The sequence below is a fragment of the Macrobrachium rosenbergii genome, chromosome 25, assembly GCF_040412425.1.
Source record: "Macrobrachium rosenbergii isolate ZJJX-2024 chromosome 25, ASM4041242v1, whole genome shotgun sequence".
NCBI classification, from domain to species: Eukaryota; Metazoa; Arthropoda; class Malacostraca; order Decapoda; family Palaemonidae; genus Macrobrachium; species Macrobrachium rosenbergii.
This window is the reverse complement of record NC_089765.1, coordinates 28,145,339-28,168,552: the sequence shown is the minus strand read 5'-3', so window position 1 is coordinate 28,168,552 and position 23,214 is coordinate 28,145,339. Positions and strand designations below refer to the sequence as shown.

At 39.5% G+C, this 23,214-nt stretch overlaps 1 protein-coding gene across 1 annotated transcript; it reads right to left on the bottom strand.

Moving 5' to 3' along the window:
• Positions 1–4,625: 4,625 nt before the first annotated feature.
• Positions 4,626–21,758, bottom strand: Gos28 (golgi SNAP receptor complex member Gos28). Its single transcript, XM_067127207.1, has 4 exons — positions 21,658–21,758; positions 21,178–21,440; positions 10,349–10,484; positions 4,626–6,110 (listed from the first exon to the last, which is right to left on the bottom strand). Exons 2-4 carry the CDS (start codon positions 21,372–21,374, stop codon positions 5,721–5,723), a joined length of 723 nt encoding a protein of 240 aa, XP_066983308.1. The 5' UTR covers positions 21,375–21,440; positions 21,658–21,758; the 3' UTR covers positions 4,626–5,720.
• Between the last annotated feature and the right edge of the window lie 1,456 nt (positions 21,759–23,214).

Below are 23,214 nucleotides of genomic sequence, written 5' to 3'. Positions count from 1 at the left end.
GAGTTAGCTATGACCACTGACCAACATTATATGTCTTGTGTCAATACCGTATCCTGTTAATTTGTTATGTAAAATTAATTGAGGCTATCCATTAGCAGCTTGGATCTCGAAATATAGAATTTAGATCAAAGGCCAAGTGCTAGGACCTGTGAGGTCTTTCAGTGCTGAAAGGGAAAATGACAGTAAGAAGGTCTGAAAGGTGTAACAAGAAACCATATAGTTGCACTATGAAACAATTGTAAAAGAGGACAGAAAGTCAGATTGAAGAAATAGAATAAGAATGGAGGGACAGTAAAAGGAATGAAAGAAGTTGCAGCTAGGGGCTGTAGAGATGCTGCAAAGACCCTTAAGTAATGCTTAAAGTGCTCCATGAGGTGCACTGATGGCAACACCCACCTACGGGGCAGCAAGGATATTAACCCTTCTCATGTACTTTATAATGAAAACACGGATAAAGAATGGAGTAATAACAGAAAAAAATTAGACCTAAGAGTACACTGATAATCTGTTTTAATCAATAAAAAAATTGCTAGATTTACAAAGCATGCTTACTGAAATGTATCATATATCTTGACACATGGAACTCAAAATGCACTGAAGAAAAACAAAACTAATGAAGTTGAAGTTGAACAAGATGAAATATCACTAGAAGGAGAAGGGGCTGAGATTGAGTCTTTGAAATATTTTGGAACTCTGATATCTGACACAAGTTCTCCTGAGTTGGAATTTAGTCAATAACTAAAAAACAGCAAACCAAACAATGGGAACAAAATTTCAAAATCCAATAGAATGAAACTGCATACAAAAGCAAAATTATTAATTTGTCTAGTATGATCTGTATTGCAAAAAAGACATGACTTACGATATAAAAATTAAACTAAATCTAAAAGATTCTGCTGATTTAACAATAGAGCTTTAAGTAGACTATTTGGAGTCCAATGGTAGGACACTGAAAGAAATGATGCCATAACAGATTTACACAAGTTCCATACAGATATGGGATAACAATGAAGAAAAGATGGAGACAGTTTGGACATGTCCTTTGTACCACACAAAGAAGCTGGAGTTGAATGGAGATTTCTGGAAGAAAAACCTCAGGAAAGACATGAGGGCTGGAATTTCACATAGGCACTTCATGTCTCAGTACTAGAGGAGATGATGATGATGATGATGGTGATAACGATGCCTTATTCACAAATCAATGCTGCTGCATTACCACATATCTGATGAGCTACAGAGATCTCAGGAGGTAGAGTAAGTTATTGCTCAGCTCAGTACTGTACAGATTTATCTGGTCATCCTTTCTGTTACAAATTCTTATTCATTTCCTTTAAAATATCACAGTAGTTACTGCTCTTTATTATTACCATCACTTGATATAAACACCTATATTGTTTCATTATCTAGTACTGAATAATCAGGCAATACTGACCTGACAGACAGACATTTTGATGGATACAATATAGCACATTAACAATAGGAGTTTTTAGTGCAAGGAACCAGTGTAAAGGATATTTTCATAAACTATAATTAGTGTACTGTACTAGTATTTTCACTACAAATTCAACATGTAATACAGTCCGACCTCCAAAATCCGGCACTCCATGGTCCGAGACGTTTTTGAATCAACCACCATTAGTTCTTGAGCAGCTAAGAGGGCGGCACCACGTTTCAGTTTTTGGATATTTTTTGGCTCTCAGAACTGAAGCTTGCTCCATAAATACACAAGCACAGTTTATTTCCAAAGAAAACAGTCTGTGAAACTCAAAACCACACGGCATACAACAGAACCGTGTGATCATTAAAATACAGTATTGTCCAAAAACATCACCATATACATCGTGTATAGTGCGAGATGAATTTTCAGTAGATTGCACTATGCCAGGCTTTCTCTGCCTGTCTCGGTTTCGGTAGGTACCACTGATAATGCATACAGCATTACATCTGAGTTGGCTTTTAACTAATAAATAGGCCTAGAAGCCAAAGTTCATTAGGTTAAATGTAAATCTTCATACATTAAATCAGGCTTACTAACACTGTGACTTGTCTAAGAATTCATCACCATTTCTTATAATCAACAACCACTTACTACTGCATGCTAGACACTGGCATAAACAACAGCAAGTATTGACATAAACAACTGAATCGAGAAACAGCCGGTTGCTAATGTTAGTTACCGTGACTGACACACATTTATTAAGGACTGAGTTACAGTTGTCAACCTGTTAAAAATTTGCTAATTTTCAATGGTGACTTTCATAAATAAGAATAAAATAAATCTTTATTCATCCTTCACTCAGTGGAGAGGAAAGTGTTATGAAAATATGCCACTAAATTTACAGTTGTGGCTGTGCCTGAAGAAACAAATAATGTGCCGGCCACAAAATTTTTTGGAAGAAGCAAAAGCAATATCCGACACTGGCAAAATCACACCTTCACAGTACTTCATTTAACTTACTCCATTTATAAATAAGTTGCATTTTTAAACCCTGCAGTGATAATTTATGAAAAAAAAGAACCTCCGAAATGTGTTTCATTTAGCAACTAATGGCTGTGATGATGTTAGTAAAACACAATCAGCTGATGATTTTAAGAATGTAAAAATTATCGGAATGCAAACGGTGCCTGAGCACTATATTCATAAATTATAAAACAATAATAATATGACAATAATGCATAAAATATACTGTAACTGCATACAGTATGTAAAACAAGTTTTATTTAAATGACCATTCTTAATTTTTCGGTGTAACAACCTTTGCGGGGTCGAGTCTCTCTCTCTCTCTCTCTCCAGAAAACACTGAAAGGTGCCAGGAGATCAGAACTCGACAGCGTGCATTTAAAGTGGTTTAAGCTCTGATGAACCGAAGGTGTAAGCATTTACAGGGAGATACTTCTGGAGCACGAAAGAATTTCTGGATCGGGGTCCCGTGTCAGCCAGTGAAATAATCCATTCAGCACTTATTTCTAGGTAATTCCGTTGCTAGATACCAGAGAAAAGCTAAATGTAAAGCTGGGGTTACTACCCCAGAGCGAGCCCAAGAAATGGAGTCGATATGGTAAAGGGTGAGATTGTCACAATCACGGGACCCTGCCCTATAAAGATTCCCAATGTCAAAAGTCCCAATGAGAGAGGTGCCGATACAAGCCCATGCACTACTCGCGGACTGTACACAAGGCAACACTAGCCGTATTCCATTTTAGCACGCGATTTCGTTCACACGTAATTTCGTTGTGATCCTTTTTTTGTGCTCTATTTTGGCATTTTTATGGCATCCTCGCAAGATTCTTCTTCAGCAACTTGAGTACCAGTGTTTTATTGTTTTTTTGGCGATTGAGGCTCCTTATTTTCCTTTAGTTTAATAATTAAAGGGATTTATAACGCCCGTCTCGATCTCCTCTCACGGCGTCTCTTGACCTCTCTTGGTCTTGGGTCGGCATGTTTGTTTTGTGTTATTCATTAGTATCCCTTTTTATTTGGGATATTTTACCAATTAATGATTCTTAACTTTAGTGGGTTTGATTAATTTTATGTTTGTTCTGTACCCCTTTACTACGAGAAGTGCTGTTTAGCGTTTAGGCTACGAGCTACCCCCACGGGCCCATTCGCTTTTTATCATGGCTTCATTACGAGAGTGATGTTTAACGTTTAGGCTACGAGCTACCCCAACTGTTGTCATCGTGTCTGCTATTAGGCAGAAAGTATTTTCTTAATACAAGCCTATTCAGGTTCAATCCTAAGCTCATGATCTTAGACGGTGACCACTTACATTATTTTCATTACATGAATTTAGAGGACCTTACTAATGTTCAAGGTAGAATTCTCCTAGTTTTCAACGTCTCTGTTTTAAGTCTTTATTAGCATAAGAATGATGTTTATTTCTCTGTTATTATTTCACCGGTTGACACGGGACCCGATCCAGAAAAAGGATTTTGACAAAGGAAAAATCTATTTCTGGGAGGGGCCCGTGTCACCCGGTGACCCACCCTGTTTTTCATTCTCTCCCTCCCATGATAAACATCATTCTAGTGGGGTGGGTGCTAACATGGAATGCAGCTAGTGTTGCCTTGTGTACAGTCCGCGAGTAGTGCATGGGCTTGTATCGGCACCTCTCTCGTTGGGACTTTTGACATTGGGAATCTTTATAGGGCAGGGTCCGTGATTGTGACAATCTCACCCTTTACCATATACGACTCCATTTCTTGAGCTCGCTCTGGGGGTAGTAACCCCAGCTTTACATTTAGCTTTTCTCTGGTATCTAGCAACGGAATTACCTAGAAATAAGTGCTGAATGGATTATTTCACCGGGTGACACGGGCCCCTCTCCACAAATAGATTTTTCCTTTGTCAAAATCCTTTTTTCCTAAGGAACTAAATCTAACGAATAAGAGTGATTATTCATAAGCTTTGTTTACTTTTGATAACACAGCAATATATATGTGGGGTGATTTCTGTGGTCCGGTTATGGCCTGGTCCCAAGGGAGCCAGTTTAAAGAGGTCGGACTGTACTGTGTCTCGGATAAGTTGGTGAGGGTTCTCTTATACAAAAATTTTGCTAAACACATTGCAACCCTTAATTATGACACTCAAAACTATACATATATCTTGGATATGAAACTCACACTTTCCTATAATTCAAACCATTTTTCGTGTATTTCACAAAAACTTTCACATATCACACCCTTCACAGTACAATGCTTGTACTAAAAACAACATATTCATTTAATATAATAAATGTATGGATAATACTTTAACAATAATTGTTCAGAAGCCATTCTATGACAATGGAAAAATGAGGTATACTAAGATTAAAAGGAGTCACACTCTCATTATAACAAGGCACATGGCTTTACTGCAATCAATTCTAGTAACATGTTCTTATTAATATAGCAAATCAGTTAAAAAAAAAACATAGAGCAAAATGACTGGGAGTTATAAAGTACATTGTATCTGCAAAAATGTTCTCACTATTCTGTAAGTGAAACTACCACACATGACATGCTCAAGCACAGAAATTACAGTTTCATTTAATTTCTTCTGATATCAGGACACTTGTTTTGAATTAGGAAGACAATTATCAATTGTAGAGGTCTACACTTTTGAAGATTTAAAATGTGTTTCAACATTAATATTACACTTTCAAACTGGCTTATAACACTCTGCTGAAGTGTACTCAAAATTTCTAGGCTTACCAGACTGGTTAAGCTTACTAATCTAATGCTGTACTAATCTGAAAGAGCTACTTTAGTCACACTACTGTACCTGCAACCTACAAAATTACAACTACACTAACTATCCTTTTACTACATGTAGAAAGGTTAAACAAAATAGATTATACTTCTACCAACCTGGTTTATGTTGCTGTCCTGGTAAAGAATGGTTTTAAACTGTCACCACCAGTCGACCAAGCTATGAATGTGTACCAGCATTAGGTGGAATCCAGAGAAGGTCAGAAAGGAGCTGGCTACACAACTGCATTATCCACAGTCTAGTATACAAGTCACTCTATAAAATGTCACCAGCACCATATGATGGTATAGGACTAACTATGACTTTGAAATATTTATGATAAAATACAGTACAACACTCTTTTAATACAAAACTAATTTCAACAGCGGTACCAAAATTTGCACAACCAATGATGCTGAATTCCTTATCTCATCTTTCCATTGTCACAACTTACCATTAAGCCCTGAATTTAAATATAAATTTATGTTAACTAAAAAAGAATCCACCATAACATGAAAGTCAAGCATAAGCCTATTACTGTTCCCAAAATTAGGCTGTCTCGCCTTTTACGAATGTTGATTTTGGTCATAAGTGTGTTGATTAAGGGAAACCTGTTTGAAAGGTCATTTACTTTTGTTTGAATCATCTTGAAGGCTTCTCGTTGTGATTTCAGGTGATCTCGCGTTTCTACAGCTATTGTTATCTGCTCATCTACCATTCGCTCAGAGTTGGCAAGATGTTCACTCTCTTTAAGGTATAAGTCTCTTCGTGACAAACCAGCTAAACTTTTCCCATCATTCCTTCCACTCCCCAGTAATTGTTCACGCTCTCGTCTTGATTTTATTGTGTTATTCGTCCTCTGAAATTCATGTGTGTAGTCCTGAAAACGAGAACACAACAAATAGTGTAAAAAGGCAAACTTACCAGCTATTCTGGAGAAACTGTACTGGATATAACATAATCTTATAATTGCAAATGTGGACTAGCTTCTGAATCCAATATGGTAAAGTCATTCACATACAAACTAATTCTAATTATACTCAGTCACAGTTCTATGATATTATTCATTGCAAGGAAGAACTATTTAAACCTGCAAAAGTGCAGTTCTTTTAAAATTCCTCACGAATATAGGTAGGTGGCCTCAGATACTAATGATGCATTTTCAATATAGAATACTGTATCTCCAAGCAGTACCATAAGCCTTTTGGATATCAAAAATTATTGCAATACTTATTTGTTTCCACTGAAATGACAAATTTTAAATCAATTTGTATTTTTCATAAGTAACATACCTTCGGTCTTAATGTATGGATAAATTCTCTAGTGCTAGCTGGAGTCCAGCTAAAAATAACTCAAGGAATTGGTGGCAACAGGAGTCAGCCAATAGGGGAGTAGGAGGAAGCTGTACGACCTGCTGTAGCCCCGCTAGGCGTCATCATACCAGTTTTCTTTCAGCCCAGGAAAGAATGAGGGGTGGCTCGAGGGGGGCCGTATACATAAGACGGAAGATTTGTTAGTTATGAAAAATACAAATTGATTTAAAATGTCACTGTTCATATACAGAACAAATCTTGGTCTTAACATATGGAAGACTTATTCTTGGAGGCAGGATAAGAAAGTCTTAAAACCGACTGGAGGTTTGGACCACCTGGGCTCACTTATTGACCAAAGGTAGGACATAGGAAGGAGTCGTAAGCCTCTGATCTGTTGAGCACAAGTCTACTGAACAGCCAGACATCTGGGCAATCAGACTATGTAAATACATATCTACACTGCATCATGAGGATGGCAAAGAACTCTCGGAGACAACAAAACTTGCGATAGCCACCAATCTGGTTTGTTGCCAGTTCCTCTCTCCCCTTGTAAGAGAGTAGAATGGGACCTGCTTCTATAAACAATGTGTATTGTGTAGGAACAAACATCTAAAACTATATAGTAAAAAACGGAGGCTCGCTCACCTGTATCTAACCAGTTCCAGCATGCGATGGAATTATTTGCTCTACTGCCCACTGGTAGATAAGAAAAAGAAAAAGGAAGAAGACCTGTCACCAAATTCACTCTCACTTCATATCCCACAACTTAGGTAAGATACAAACTGTCCCGCCTGGGGCACTGGATGAGCTACACAAATTGTTGAGCAGCCACCACCAGACCCAAGGAAAACATGTCCAAGGACATGCGGGCAATGTCCCACAGATAGAAGGATGTGAAGGTGGTTTGGCGAAACCAGGCACCTGCCTTCAAAATCCTGTGAACCGACAAGTTTTCTTGAAAGCAATGGTAGGGCCTAGATTCCTAACATCATGTGCTCTTGCATGCACTGTATCGGCATCTGAATGTGAAGCAGAACTGTAAGCTTGTCTAATCACTTCATGTAACTAATAGGAGATAGTATTCTTGGACACTTTTTTTTCTTGTTCTGGCCTGCGCTAACAAAATGTCTTTGGCAATCAGGTCTGAGATCCCAAGTCCATTTTAGATAGCTAAGCAGTGCCCTGACGGGGCATAACAGTAATTAGTCTGGGTCATCACCAACAAAATCCCCAAGAGAGGGGATCGAGAAAGACTCGACTCTGTCATCATAAACAGAGGGATTTTGAGTCTTAGCTACGAATTCCGGGACAAATTCGAAGGCTACAAAACCCCAACCCCTCGTATGTTTAACATTAAAAGTGTATCTATGGCGCATCACGATACTGTGACCTGAAATAATGAGTAAAAGAGGAGCTTTCAACCGTTTGCACAACAGTTCTTTTCAGCCAACTCTTGGCTGAAGAAGACCATTGTGCAAACAGTCGAAAGCTCCCCCTTTTTTAACCTTTTTTGTATTTTGGAAAAATACAGTCTCTCATTTACATTATTGTGGCTTTTTACTCATTATTAAAAGAGTCTATGTAATTCACTCACTCTTTGATGAAGCCAAGGCCAGTAAGAAAACCTTCTTGTGTTGAATTCCTGTCTGCTGTGCCCCATAAGGGTTCATGCGGAGGGCGAGTGAGACTGCTAAGAACCATGGTCAGGTCCCAATTACAGTAGGAGGTTTGAGATCTCTTGGGGAACAGGACTGCTCAAAACTCTTGAGAACCATAGAAACTTCCCATGATGAAGAGAGGTCCATGTCCTTTGAATGTAGAACCAATCCTAGAGCAGCTCTATAGAGTAGTTTCTCCCTATGGAGAGAGATGAGGAAGTCCACTACTTGTTGAATAGAAGTTCCAACAGGATAGAAACCCCTTTGACGACAGCAATCACAACAGACTGCCCAGTTTCCTTGATACACAGCTGTATTTGATCTTCTGAGATAACCTGACATTTCTGTCGCTGCTCTGCGAGAAAAGCCTTTCACTCGCAAGAGATACTTGATAGTCTCCAGCCATGAAGAGATAGGGACCCTACTGATTAGTGAAACCTCTCGATGTGTGGTTGGCAAAGAAGGATGTGTCATGGAGGAATCTCCATGACACATCCTTCTTTGCCAACCACACATCAAGAGGTTGGCAAAGAAGGATGTGTCATGGGGGAATCTCCCTCAGAACATCGGACATAAAGGTTAGAAGATGAAAAGGGAGCCACCAGGGTCATCCTGAGATTATGGGAAATCATCACTGGTGATCACTTGACGGATTAGGCAAAAGAGGGGACAGGAGTAAGCTTCCAGGTTGTCCCAGGGATGTTGTAGGGCGTCTCTGCCACGGCCCAGGGATCTGGATGACCGAACAAAAAACCTCTAGTTTTCTGTTGAACTTTGTTGCAAAAAGATCTTACTGTTGGCCTTCCCCACAGATGGAATAGCCTTTCCGCTACCTCTTGATGAAGTGACCATTCTGTCCCAAGGACCTGACCCTGATGGCTCAGTTTGTCTGCCACAATGTTCCTCTTGCCTGGAATGTATCTGGCTGAGAAAACTACTGAGCTTGTTAACAGATATGGATATAAATTTTCCTTGAATAATGAAATTTTGCCCTGGCTTGGTTATTGGTACAGTGATTTCATGTCTCCATTTATAGGAAATAAATAACTTCTGGTTTAGGAGATTGCACAAGAAGGCAAGATTTTAATTATCATTACAGTATTATTAACCAGTCATCCCTATTATGTACACTGTTCTCCTGCAGGCTGTGTAAAGACGTGTCAATGATATCTCCAACTCCATTTCATCATTATCCAGCTATATTTTTAATGTAAAAAAATTATTCATGTTAGCATAGTAATACACTGTAAATTTGTGACTTATTATAATTTTACTCTTGTATGCAATTTCTATATTTTTAATGTAAAAAAATTATTCATGTTAGCATAGCAATACAGTGAACCCCCGTATTCACGGGGGATGCATCCCACACACCCCCTGCAAATAGGTCAAATCCGCGAATGCTTACAACCCCTCTAAAAACACTTAGAACTGACCATTTTGATAGCTTAAACCAAGAAAAACCCTGTAAAAATGCTAATAATTGAGTATTTTAATAGTTTTATCATAAAAAGTGCATTGATTCATGAAAATTATATGAAAATACAGTAATTAGTGAATATTTCTCAGTGAAAAATACGCGAATGGGCGAATTTCCATGAATGATGGCTAGATATGTTCCCCAGAGAAACCTGCGAATGCGTGAGTTCATGAACCATGAGAACACAAATACGGGGGGTTTACTGTACACTGTAAACTGTACTGGACTTATGTATAATTTTACTCTTGTATGCAATTTCTATCTTGATGATTTCCTAACTTAGTCAGCCTGCTCAATGTCCGATTTGCCTTTTTTAGTCTTTCACTAAATTTCTACTCAAGGGAAAATGTAATGAGTATCATTGTTCCATGTACTTGAAACATTCAACATTTTTAATCCCTCATTCATCTAGTGTTTTTCCTCACTGATGCTGATAATTTTGTTCTATTAACGAACTCGGGCTACAATTGGCAACAAATGAGTATTTTTTGGATATACATACTTGCAAACAAATATCCCTAAAAGGTAAAAAAAAAAATAACAGTTAACCAATCAAATAACAAGGAACAGAAAGGCATGAGTACATTGTGATTAAATTTGACAACCTCTAAGAGTACCTTGATAAAAAACTTTTCCATTAGATTTATAACAAAAACTTAGAAGTTACCTGAAGAATGTCCCGATGTCTTTGCAATGTGTGTATGATGGCAACTGAGGATCCATGGGGGCAGCTGTTCATTCTGTCATTTACTTCTGTTAACGCTGACAACAACTGCTCTAATTCCACAGAGATTGTCTCATACCTGAGAAATAATTTTTTCGAATAAATTTTTTGTTTAAAACAAGTCTATAAGAATACATATGCCTAATCATATGGTAAGCAAGTCCAATAGACACTCATTAAAATGAATATATAAGTTTTCATATTAAAATTTATTATTTGGATACTTAACTACTATTAAAGATAGCTTATATCTCCGTGCCAACAGGTGAGTCGACATTCAAACAGAAGATTGAATGACTGCCCGGAAGACTATCTAGTACATCTGTTCTCCACCAAGTGGGTTTTGCATGTTTTAGCTGTTTGTCAGAATTCTCCTTGACAGCCCACAAAGTTGTGGGGGGCTGGGTGGGGTCTACTTTAACAGTAGGCGAGGACCCAAACAATAAATATTATATGAAAATTTATATTATTTAGGATGAATCTTACTGACCATATAGATAGCTGATTCCCACATTGATAAGAGGGTGGTGGGTAGTGCAGCTAGACAAAATCCTTTCTGGATCTTACTGCTGCCAGAAGATGGATTCCATTCAGGGAGCAAGCCTCTCATGTGTGTGCAGTAAAGAGCAGCCATGTGGAGAAAACTGCTACAATTCAGCCAGAATGAAACAGAAGCAGCATGAGGGGACCCTTGTGCCTGGGTCCAAAAGCCCTATAAAACATCAGTCAACTTTATGAAATACAGGTATGATACTATACAATAAATGTACCTTCATGCTCCCCAAAATATCAAAAGCCACGATTTAAAACAAAGAGCCTAAAAGAATGCTCTTCTTCAGTTCAGTAAAAGACTTTACCTGCTACTAGTCGTGGACTAAGGGCTTTACTGTTTTCAGACACAATTCTGCATACTTAAGGTAGTGAGCGTCAAAAAACAAATTGCACTTCTACTGCTCCAAATTATAATCCCATCCTCAAGCAACAAATTGTCAAAAAACTAAATGAATTTGCAACAGCTCTCACATTATGAATGTTTACCTTCAATAAAGGTAAAAGGTATGGAGCTAGTTCTCATGCACTAGCCTAATCAAGTACGTCACAGAGAACATTGTGCTCTTTGACAAGGACATTCTAGGTTTCTAAAACCATAAAACAACAAGTTAACTTTGCCTCTACCAAGTTTAACCTTTGACAAAGACATTCTAGGTTTTTTAAAACCACAACACAAAAAGGATAACTTTGCCTCCCCCAGGCTTACCCTTTGACAAAGATGTTCTAGGTTCTAAAACAACAAAGCAAAAGGTTAACTTTGACTCTTCCAAGCTTAACCTTTGACAATGGCACTAAGTTTTCTAAAACCAAAAAACAAAACGTTAGCTTTTCCTATTCCTGGCTTAACCTTTGACAAAAACATTCTACCTATTCCTGGCTTAACCTTTGACAAAAACATTCTAAGTTTTCTAAAACCACAAAACAAAAGGTTAACTTTACCTCTTCCAAATTAGCCTATCTAAGTGAATTTTAATTGCCCTAACAGGGCAAAGAAGTGTTTCCTCTTTTTCCCCACCATGGAGGTTAAATTGGAATTCTCACAGTTCATGGAAAAATGACATTTTCATAATAAAATTAAGTTTCATATATACTTACCCTGGTTATCGGCAATCCGGTTTTATGGTGCTTGTCTAGTGATGACAATAACTGGATTTTCAGCATCGATATGTGCCGATCCCCGCTTATCGGCGTTATTATCGCCAATTTTTGGTTATCAGTGATTTTTGGTTATCGTCACGCCATTGGGAATGGAACCCACGCCAGTAACTGGGGACTGCCTGTAATTACATAGCTAATATTTCTAACTATTTCTAACTTGCGTGGCAGAAAACAACCCGGCAGGTATACTCAATTTGTTTGTGCCCTCATGTCCATAAGAGGGGAGGAGGGTGGGCTCTGATTCTGTAATTGTTTGTTAAGTATATATGAAACCTAATTTTATTATGAAAATGTTATTTTCATATAAGTAACTTACCATGTAATTACATAGCCAAATCCCACACTGAATGGAGGTGGGATGCATGGACATATTCTACTCCCAAAACTTTAGAAGTCTGGTTCCTACAGGTACAAGAAGGACTTCTATCTCACTTTTTTGGTACTGGCTTGGACTCACTTTTTTGGTACTGGCTTGGACTCACTTTTTTGGTACTGGCTTGGAAGAGCTCTTCTTAACTGACTTGGTGTGAACTGGACATTTGTATGGGTCCTTAACGGTGCTCTAGATCTCCCTCCATGAAAGGGCTGTTGCTGGAGGGGTGAGGTAGTTTTGGTTTGAAAAGAAGTCGAATCCTTGGGATGCTTAGACGACTGGGCCAGCAAGAATGCATAGTTTTCTTTTGCAAATCTGAAGCTATTCCCTTCACTGTGTCTTGAGGGAAGAGATGATTTTTGTCTAGGGGAGAGAACAACTGAGCTGACTTTTGAGTCTGGGTAACGCTCTTGGAAGTAAAGGAGCACCAGAGCTCTTTTTTCTTCAGTACTCCAAAAGTGACTAGAGCAGAAAGCTCTAGAGAGCCATCTCTAATGGCTTGTTGGCACAGGACAGAACCCCAAGCCAGTCAAGTCAATATCTACAGCAAGATCCTGGTGGTCCTTGATTTTCTTGGCCAGTGCACCGACCGTCCAATCCAGGAAACTGAGTACTTCAAAAACTTTAAAAATATCTTTGACTAGATGATCTAGTTCTGCAGAGAAAAACATGATCACTGCTGATGAGAATGCAGAACGACGAGATGAGTCGATTAGACTAGAGAAGTCCCCTTGGGAGGAGGCAGCAACTCCCAAAGGAGCTTCGCCGGTCACGTAAGACAAGTACCTTCTGCGAATTAAACAAGAGGGAGGAAAGGTAAAAGACGTTTTGTCCTGCTCCCTTTTGGCTGAAAGCTAGTTTCCCATCTCCTTGAAGGACTTCTTAGAGGAGGATGAAAGGACCGTCTTGGGGAGTCTTGTCCGGTCATCTGGTTGATTCCTCATTAAAGAGGTTGAAGCAGGCGAAGACGGGGCAGCTGGATCAAAAAAAAGAGGGAAAATATGCCAATTAGTACTGCAGTAAAGCAGCATAAGCCGAAGGAGGCCCAGGTTCTTGATTGTTCTCTTCTTCTGAGGAAACCGGGGACTGGATATCATCCTGAGAAGACTTGGGAGCGGAGGGAGCTTTCTTCAGTAACTCCATAATTTGAGCTATCTGCCACTTAATAGGAGCCAGAGCAGGTTCATCATAGTCCACAGGTGAAGATGACACTGGAGGTCTAACTGGAGGAGGAGAAGGAGTCCACGACCTCTGAGCCAACGGAGGAGGGGGTGCTTGGAAGTGGGCGCAGGATTCTCAGGAGCTGGTGTCGGGTGCTCGGGATGTGGCGCCCGATGTTTGGAAGCAGACGCTGACAGCTTATGAGCTGTCGCTGGGCGCTTGGGAGCCAGACAAGGGTGCTCAGCCATTGAGCGCTCAGGTGAAAAGGTCTCCGGACTGTCCCATGAAGACAGAAGTGGATGCTGATGGTCAGGGGCAGGAACAGAAGGGTCCAAAATGCAAGATGGCTTGGGACTGCTAAAGAATGCTTGTACTGCTTAACAGGTAGCAGATCTGGATGTTGACCAAGACAGGGACCCCGGGCTAGGAGAACTAGTGGGATGGATAGCCACCTCCTCCACTGGCACTGCACTATCATTTATCACTTTATCAGAAAACACTTTTTCCATGATCACCTTAAGGGAAGCTCCTAATTCTGCGACTGTTCTTGCAACTAGGTTAATTTTCTTATCAAATCTAGATTCAAGACTGGTTATGGCATTAGGATTGATGCAAGGGAGCCAGGCACGGGAGGTTATTCAGTAGGAGGGCAAGGAATAGGATAAACAGTAGGAATAGGAACTGAAGGGAGAGCATTAGGAGTAACTTCTAAACTAGGTTTTGGTTATAGCTTCTACACTATGAGATCGTTTATCGGCTCTAGACACCACTTTCCTCTTCCTGTCTCTCTCTACTTTGTCTAAATGAGCCCTAAGAAATTCCACTGTTTATTATCCCATGTTGAACATTATGATAATAAACTGTCTACAGCCTGAGCGCAACCAGAACAAAGTAATTGTATTTCACCAAATGCAAAATAACAACTGGTAGTTTTCAAAAAAGCTGCTGCAAATGGCAAATGTTTAAACCAGAGCTGGCAGAAACAGAGTATACCTGCCAGGTTGTTTTCCGTGTTCCCTGATCATGAGCGGGGCTGTCACTTACATAAAAACAGAAGTGCTACCACGAGTTTTAAAAAAGTTGCCGCGTGAGTTCACACAGTTAGAAACATTAGCTATGTAATTACTTGGTAAGTTACTTATAAGAAAACTTAGCCTTAACAATTCTCAGCTCTGAGGAAAAAGATAAAATAGCCTTCCCTTTACAACAGCCTTACGGAGAGTGCTTGCAACAAACTTACTCATTTAACTGCCAACAGTGCTAACAAAAGGAGGTTCATAGCAAATATTTCAAAGGAACTCAATCCAGAGGCTCAAGAGGATCTACAGATAAAATTTAGAACTGTCTAAATTCCAAAGAGAGATTGATATTCAGTTATGGGAGCTTCTCTCTCAACACCTTAAGGTACTAATCATTAGCCAGATCTAACTGCCCATGGCGCAATACCGGGGAAAGAAGGAAAGCATGGAATGATAACCTTGAAAGTAGACAGTGAAAAATTCTTACTATATATAAGAAAGCAGAAAGCAGAGAAACTCAGCTGTCTACAGGGTATAGGTGCTGAAAATTCCTCTAGAACGGCACCCAGAGCAATACAAAAACCACTGCTTCTGACACAAGGGCATGGTTGTTTTCCACTTAAGGATAAAATCCATGATACCTTTGAAAATTCCCTTACTGGGAGGAGACGGTTGACCATCTCCAAGTAGTTAAGTATGAGATGCAGAAGTTAGTGGAACCGCATGGAATCCAGTGGTTTGAGCTGACTTCTCCTTAGATACAAGAGACATCTACCAAGAACACCAGAAAGTAAGAAAATCATTTGCTCTGAGGCTACTAGGGCTTTACCAAAGTCACTGAGCAATTCTTGTACTCCTTCACGACAGCAGTAACAGGTAAAGGAGAAATCTGCCTAGATTGTTCAGGAAAGCTGTGAAAGATGGGTTACTAGGAATGATAAGCATAGGCCATATCTTTTGCAGATAGTGTACAGTGGAGAAGTCTTCCTAGCACCTGGGATGTCAGAGTAACTTTAGGGAGGGCGAGGAGGTACTGAGGGTGAAGCCTGATAGAGGCAGGAGCCAGCATCAACACCAGTCATCCTCTGAAGAGTTCAGGTGACAGGACTCCTTCCCCTCGAGAGTGCTAACCCCGAGGGGGAAGTACTCTCAGTAGACAGCAGGATAGAAATGAGGAGGGAGAGGAAGGAGCCAGAAGGGCTGCTAGAGTAACCAGGGGCATATTTCCCCTTGATGAGGTTGGCAAATGCCTCCCATCCATCCTACTTTTCCTATCAAACATCTCCCACTGAGGCAAAGCCCAGCCAGCACACTTGAATACAGAAAAGTGGGTGCGGACTTTCTCCCTGCCAAAAGAACAGTATCTCTGTGGATCAATCGCTATGGGAAACATGAAGTGCCCGAAAGGATGCCCATGCCCCTCACAAAAGCATTGCTCATGTTTTTTTCCACCATAATCAGTACGAAAACACATGCTCCACAAAACACAGTTATACAGATGAGAGCAATCCAAATACTCATCAAAGTATTCAACGACAGCACTAACAGGAATGAGAGAAAGTACAGTGAGACACCCACTCTTCATGGTGGCCAAAGGAAAAGTGGCTAGTGGCAGAAGGTGTGTGACCATTTTGTCTCGCCTGTGGATACTCCTTTACAAAAGGCCATTTATAATTCTATATGAATAAAGACTTTTCATTATTATTAATTTTTCCTCTGTATTTTACATTGGCCACGAATGTTCTATTGTATAATGTTAAGAAAGTTTTGCCCTGACCTAAATAGTTTTTGAAAATAACAATTGAATTTAGAATTATCAGAAAAGAGTTTAAGAAGAGTTGAGTGCAAGTGGGTGTAGAAATGTTCTATAGTACTCTATTAAACTGTCGAAAATTAGGCAGGAACATTGTAAAATTCTCTGGCTAGTGTAGATTAAAAAAAAAAAAAAAAAAGACTGAGTTCATAATTTTCCAATTATACAAATATCCACCTTTCTATTTACATATACTTGAAGCCATTGCTTTGAGGAGTGAAATTTCAGTGTGAGAACCATATGTGGTAGTTTGGCAGAAACTGAATCCAGATCCAAAACCTACAACAAAACCTTGAGTTGAAGTTCTTAAGAAAGGCTGCCAAATTTCCAGGAATCAAGACCCATCTAGCACATGCTCGAGCTGACTGCTGTCTTACAGAGAAAAGAGGAATGGAGAAAGTGAGTGCGAGAGCCAGGTGCTTACATGCTTGTTTCTCAGAAAGGAGCTTGGAGACTACACAACCTGTTGAGCAGCCACCACAGGTCTTAAGAAAAGGTTCCAAGGACTTGTAGCTGACATCTCCATAGTAAAGAGGTGAAGGCACTGTGTCATTTCCAGAAACCTGTCTCTATTAGCTTTGATATCAAATGCTTCTCCAAAAGGCTAGGTAAAGGTCAATAACCCTGATTTCAAAATCTCTCACCCAGACTGGGTAAACATCCTCTATGCAAGATGAACAGTATGTTTGCTCAATCACTTAGCAACTTATTCAGCTCCCTTCAAACAAATTCTTGAAGAGAGAGAACCAAAAATTTCCAGACTCATCAGAAACTGATGGTTCAAGCTTTTGTGACAAACTCATGAACATCGAGAACAAGAGAAATCCCTAGCCCTCTGAGCATCAGGCAAGATACAAATGGCTGTGCAACTTGCCAAAAAGCTATGATGAAGCTAAGGCTAGTATGGAACAAGTTTTGAGGGTAAGATCTCAATCTGAAGCCTTTCCTAAGGGCTCTACAGAAATGATGAGGCTCAAGGTGTGGCGGAATTCAAAACACAAAAAAAAACAACACACAACACTCACCCTGATCCTCGGTTGCTGGGAGATGGATTAAGGCCGCCGTAACAACCACACCGCAAACAACCACAAACACAACAAGGAAATACAAAAAAAAAAAAAAGGAAACAGAAACACACACAATAAAACAGCACACCAACAATAAAAACCAACAACTCCTGGAAAAGCAAACGAAAACTGTCCAACACGAGAAAAACTGACTGGCACTAGCTCTGACTAAAGACTCTCAACAACAAACGAACCCTCCTTCAAATTCTCACAGACAGACAGCGCCGTAAACAAACTCCAACTAACGACCCTTATCCCTCTTCCAACAACCGAAACACTCACTAACGACAATTACACTCTCTCTCTCTCTCTCTCTCTCTCACAAAATGTTGGGAAATGCTAAATAAAAATCCATTCATCCCTCTATAAAGGAAGACCCCCAGACTGACAGTTTCCATTATAACTGCCCTTTTAAAAATATTATATTTGTTCTTTTATGTCTCTGTAAACTTCGTAATTTTTTCTCAGTACAGCTGAAGAGGATCTTAGGGAAGGTCAAAAGCTCCTGTTCTGCATTTACTCACTTACATTTTGTTGTATCAAATGTCTTTTCCTTAACCATTCAAGACAACCACAAAGAACGTGTTTTCATCACTGGAGTGCTTAGTCAGGCTGAGGGGGACAAGGGTCACATTCATTTCCCAAAATGGAAGACCCCAAGGTGGACAAAACTGTCTGAAGCTTCTGCAGGCACAGAAATCTCTACCAAGGAAGAGAGGTCTATGCTCTAAGTTGCAAGACCCAGCTCAAGGCAATGGTAAAAAGCTTTACAGCAAGGCCTGATAAAAGCTTATCTTGACCATGGTGGACAAGTACTGTAAGTCTGCAATCTACTGCAAACTTCTATAACAAAGAGAAACCTTGTCTATAAAACCTATCAGAGTAGACAGTCAGTCCTCTCCCAGGTACACATTAATCATGGTTGCTTCAAAACAGAGAAATGTGGGCCAAAGGGGAATTTCTAAGTGCCTAGACCAAAAAAGCTAGCAGATCAGCACACCACTCTGCATGGGACCAATAAGGAGCTACCAATTTTACCTGAGACTTGGAGTAACGAACACCTGGTTGATCAACCGGCAGATCAAACTGACAAGTGGAAAGGAGAAGTTATCAAGATTGTCCCAGGGAATAATGGTAGGCATTTTCCATATCTTCCTGGCCAAGTCTCTCCAAAGGGGGTTGTTTGTCAGTCCACAGACTGGCAAGTCAACCTAAAGGGGAATATTCTCTATATCCTCTGGCATGTTAAAAACTGGGCATGTAACTTATCGATTTGCTAGACATCATGGAGCCTTCTGATCCAAAGATCAGACTTTTAATTTGGTCCTAGACACAACAGCAAGCTGCAGCTATGGCAATTGGAACACCTGTCTACTCTCTGGAATAAATATTTTATCAACATGGGATGAGGAAGGAGCCATGGCTGTTTTCCCAAGGACATTACACTTACTAATGAGCTTAATAACCTCTCAAAAGTTTTGTTCCAACTCAAACTGAAGGGGTTATGGAGAAGAAAGGTCCTCAGGTTCTAACTGATCCCCCAAGGCAACAGTTGGGTCCTCTCCCTCAAAAGAAAGGTTGTCACGATCAGGCACACTTACTTAGGCTGTCACTCTTGGTAAATACGTGCTGGTCACCTACCTTCACACATATAACCCCCATCAACTGAGCCAGTGGAGAACAAGCAGAAGAGGCAAAGAGAAAATAAGGGCAGTCAAGTCTAGGATTATAGAGCCAAAAAGACTTGGAAGTGTAAGGACAGAGTATTCGCCACAAAGGACACTGGCAAATATCTTTGGGTCTCCTTCTGCAGAGAGGATCAGCCAGAACACTTCTCACAGGAAAAATCGGGGCTGTAGGTTCTACCCATGCAGAACAAACATAAATAGCTGGGATCAACGGGCACAGAGGACATACAGCAGCTACACATCAATCCTCATGTGCTTTACACCTTTGTTGTTCACTTTTCTTGTTAAAATCTACCATGCAAACAAGACACAAACACCATCCACATAAGAATGAAGAATAAACTGCTTCAACAACAGTCAGTTTGTACAGCATACAGCAGAAGAAAAGGTGCTGGCTTACAGCAAGACCAACCACAATGCTACCAATTTGGTTTGTATTTTATCAGAACAAACACATTATTTATTATTAACACACATTCCCTATTAACTCAACCATTTCTAATACTAAATTCACTTTGGGGGGAACTGAAGTATTGTAGTAGCAGCAAATTATTGGGTGATTTTTATACTTGATATGTAGGCTACGAGCTATGTATTTTTTTGCATAATCATTCAACTTTGACCTATTATTGCATTTTGGACTTGAAAATATGTTTTAATATGTGTCTTGAACATTTCTAACATGTGTTTTGTTGTCAAATAAGTACACTCTTACAGATAGTGGACCCCAACCTTATAGCCTACTGTTCAGAGAACCACAGTGGGAAATTGAGTTTTTGGGTTGGGGGAAGAAAAAGGTAAAACTATAGAACAGCTCCGCATGCACTATTACCGTGGAAATTAATTTTTCCTATACTTTTAGCATTGCTGATGAAGGAGGTGGTGTTCTTTATTGTCAGTCAATTATTATTAACCTCGTATCTCTATCCAATATGGTTGGGGGCCCTTTGGGAACGCTGGGTTTGGAGTAGGGGAAATCGTTAGGAGAAAGACCAGACTGTCATGTTGTTGTTATGGAATGGTTCCGCACATGCGCAAGTTATCAGGGAGTCATATGTTCAAGAAGGACTGGCTAAGGGACTGGCTATAACACTGCACATGAGCAGTAGCATTCCAGGATGGTCAGCATACAATAACATATCAGTTCTGAGGTTAATTACAGCCTTTACAGGTTAATTACAGTCGACTGCCATAAAATAATGATAAATTCTTGATAAGTAACCAAAATACTACAGAAAGAGTAAATTCCCAAGGTAATACCCAATGTGGAGCTGTTCTATAGTTCTACTGGAAAAAAAATTGAAATACGAAGACCTTAATCCCACTGATAGTTCTAATCTGATTAAAATAACTTCATGGAATGTTTTCACACTACATCATGCACCAGACTATGATAAGGACCTGGTACTCTAGATTAGGTTAAGTACGTGTGTTTGGTTAGGTTATTTGCTGGAGAAACCAACATCAGAAAAATCATAAGCACATTCAAACACAGGAAAGCAAAATTTGCAAGTCCAAAACACAATTATAGACTAGTTTTAAGTAAAATTTTAACTTTTCATTTACTGATTTAGCCTATGTTGTGATTTAGGCATTTCCTATCTGAATGGTACACTGAGCTTATTCTTGGTCTTTCCATACCCTACAACCCCTATTTCCCTACTGAGGTTCCCACAGCCCAAATGTTGGATAGCCTATAAAGGAGGAAGGGAAACTCCATGCATGCATGCATGCATACATGCATACATACATACATACATACACACGCACACAAGTGGTTTGCACAATTAATAGCGACTAAAAATGCATATAAAATATGAAAGCAAGTCTGAACAATTTACGTAAACGTTTAAGAATCACACTGTCATGGCATTACCAAATGTTATCCCAAGCCTTTCTTTGCTACGGTGCTAGACTACACCTACCTAAATGACAACTTACATTTGGTCTCCAGACAGAAGTGCCACCGTTTCACTGTTGGCATTCGTCGCAGAACTAGAGCCATAACTGGCAGCGATTTTACTGAAAGATACTAATTTGACATCGATTTCACTCTCCAGCTGTCTCGCCCGCTTGCGGAGATCTTCAAAGGACATGTTTTCGTTCGCATGAACGTCCGTATCCTCTTTTGTTGACATTTGCAATGCCTGACACAACAGCTTCCCGTTCCATCGAGCACCCGAGTTTTGAGCTGTGTATTGTTCCTGTAAAAAAGAAACATGAACAAAAATATAATCACATTATTTGCTCGTTGGTTTATTTGCATATTTAGAATTATATAAAAACAAACACAAGATAAAACAAATCTTTGAAATCGTGTTTTTAGTGTCCCTTCACATCTATCACTAATTCAATTTGAAAGAGTTTGAATTAAGTCTGAAAGAGTTTGGAGGCGATAAACATGAGTATATTGGAGCGTACGTTCACTTTGTAATAAATCAGACTAAAACAAAACTGTGACAAATGTTAGGGTAATGTTTTCCAACCACCACGTCACAATGAAAGAAAACAAGCAACGAAGCGCCAAACATTGTACCGTTTCGCAAGTTACTTTTAATAAAGAAATCTGTAATATACGTCTGTGTCAAAACTATATCATTACAGTAAATAAAATATTGGAGAGTATTTTCCTTTATTTTTCTTAAATAATGAAAATCATTGTTAGTATAATCATATATGTAGCCAAAATATTCATGAAAGTTATACCAAACGATACCGATTTTCTCCAGCCGCAATAGCCACGTACAGTCAGCAGTGAATTATTCTATTTCATCATGTTATCTTGCCTGACACTTGACGAATAAGACTGGAAGCGTGTGAACTGTATGGGAAATATATTTAAGTATTCTTTTCTTTAACATGTAGTTTAATATACCATAGGCCTCCGATGAAGACAAGTTAACACACTTTGATCTTTAAAAATCTGTCATGACTGGTCGCTCCTATGACGTAACAATACAGTCTACTACAATCCTATCTCTTAAAAATCTTTTGATAATTGCTGATCTGTTACAGATTTTATCCTTAATTTTATATATGTTGCTTCGACCTATCTCTGGCATATAAATGAAGGTAATGACAATTCTTGTTTTAGAAGTCAGTATTACTCTGACACGGTCCCGTGCTCCCAGGACACCCCTCACTGATATGACTTTTTTTATTATTATTATCAAAATATGCGAGTTGCCATGTAGTGCAAGGTTGGTTGATGTGATATGTGTTCGGTCAATAATCAATTCTTGCTCTCAACTGGTCGACCCTTCTAACGCGGCTGAGCTTGCACAAATGGTATTGTACCGCAGAGCAGATGGGTTCTGCGTAGGTGGAAGATGTTAACAGTTCAATGGCCATCCTCGGTGGGTTGGCGGAACTTGGCGCTCAGTACCGGGATTGGTTCTCGATAGAAAGTGTGCATTTACGTATTAACGATAAGAGGGAGGAAATTTTCCTTTTTTGTACTCACTACAGTTATTGAATTTAAGGTCGCATGTGTCTGCGTGAGGGAGTGGCAAAACGGGCCTTTGAACCCCCTCTGGATTGGGCCTTCAAAAGAGGAACACTACCCCTAACTGTTTTCATATGAAGAAACTGTATTATGTTAGTAATCAGATTAAGGGAGAAGCCTGCAGTGAGCTTCAACTTTTGAGTGAGATATGACAAGTAGTCGCCTGTAACTAGCAAATCACGCCATAATCGTCATCACAACAAGTATTCCTCTTTTAGACAAATTACAAGAGGCTGCAGTAGATTCATAATTTACTTACTGAAGGACGTTTTCCATTCTCCTAACTTTCTTTCTCAAGATTTCATTGAAGTTCATGAAGAACGAAAGTGAAAGTAATGAGGATAAAGTTTGACACTGGCTGCTCTATAAATCTACACAAAAAGCTTATCCACGGGATGTCAAACCCCATACACATACGGGACAATTCGCCTTCATCTCTTCTTTCTCAATACCTCTTCTAGATGTTCCTTGTC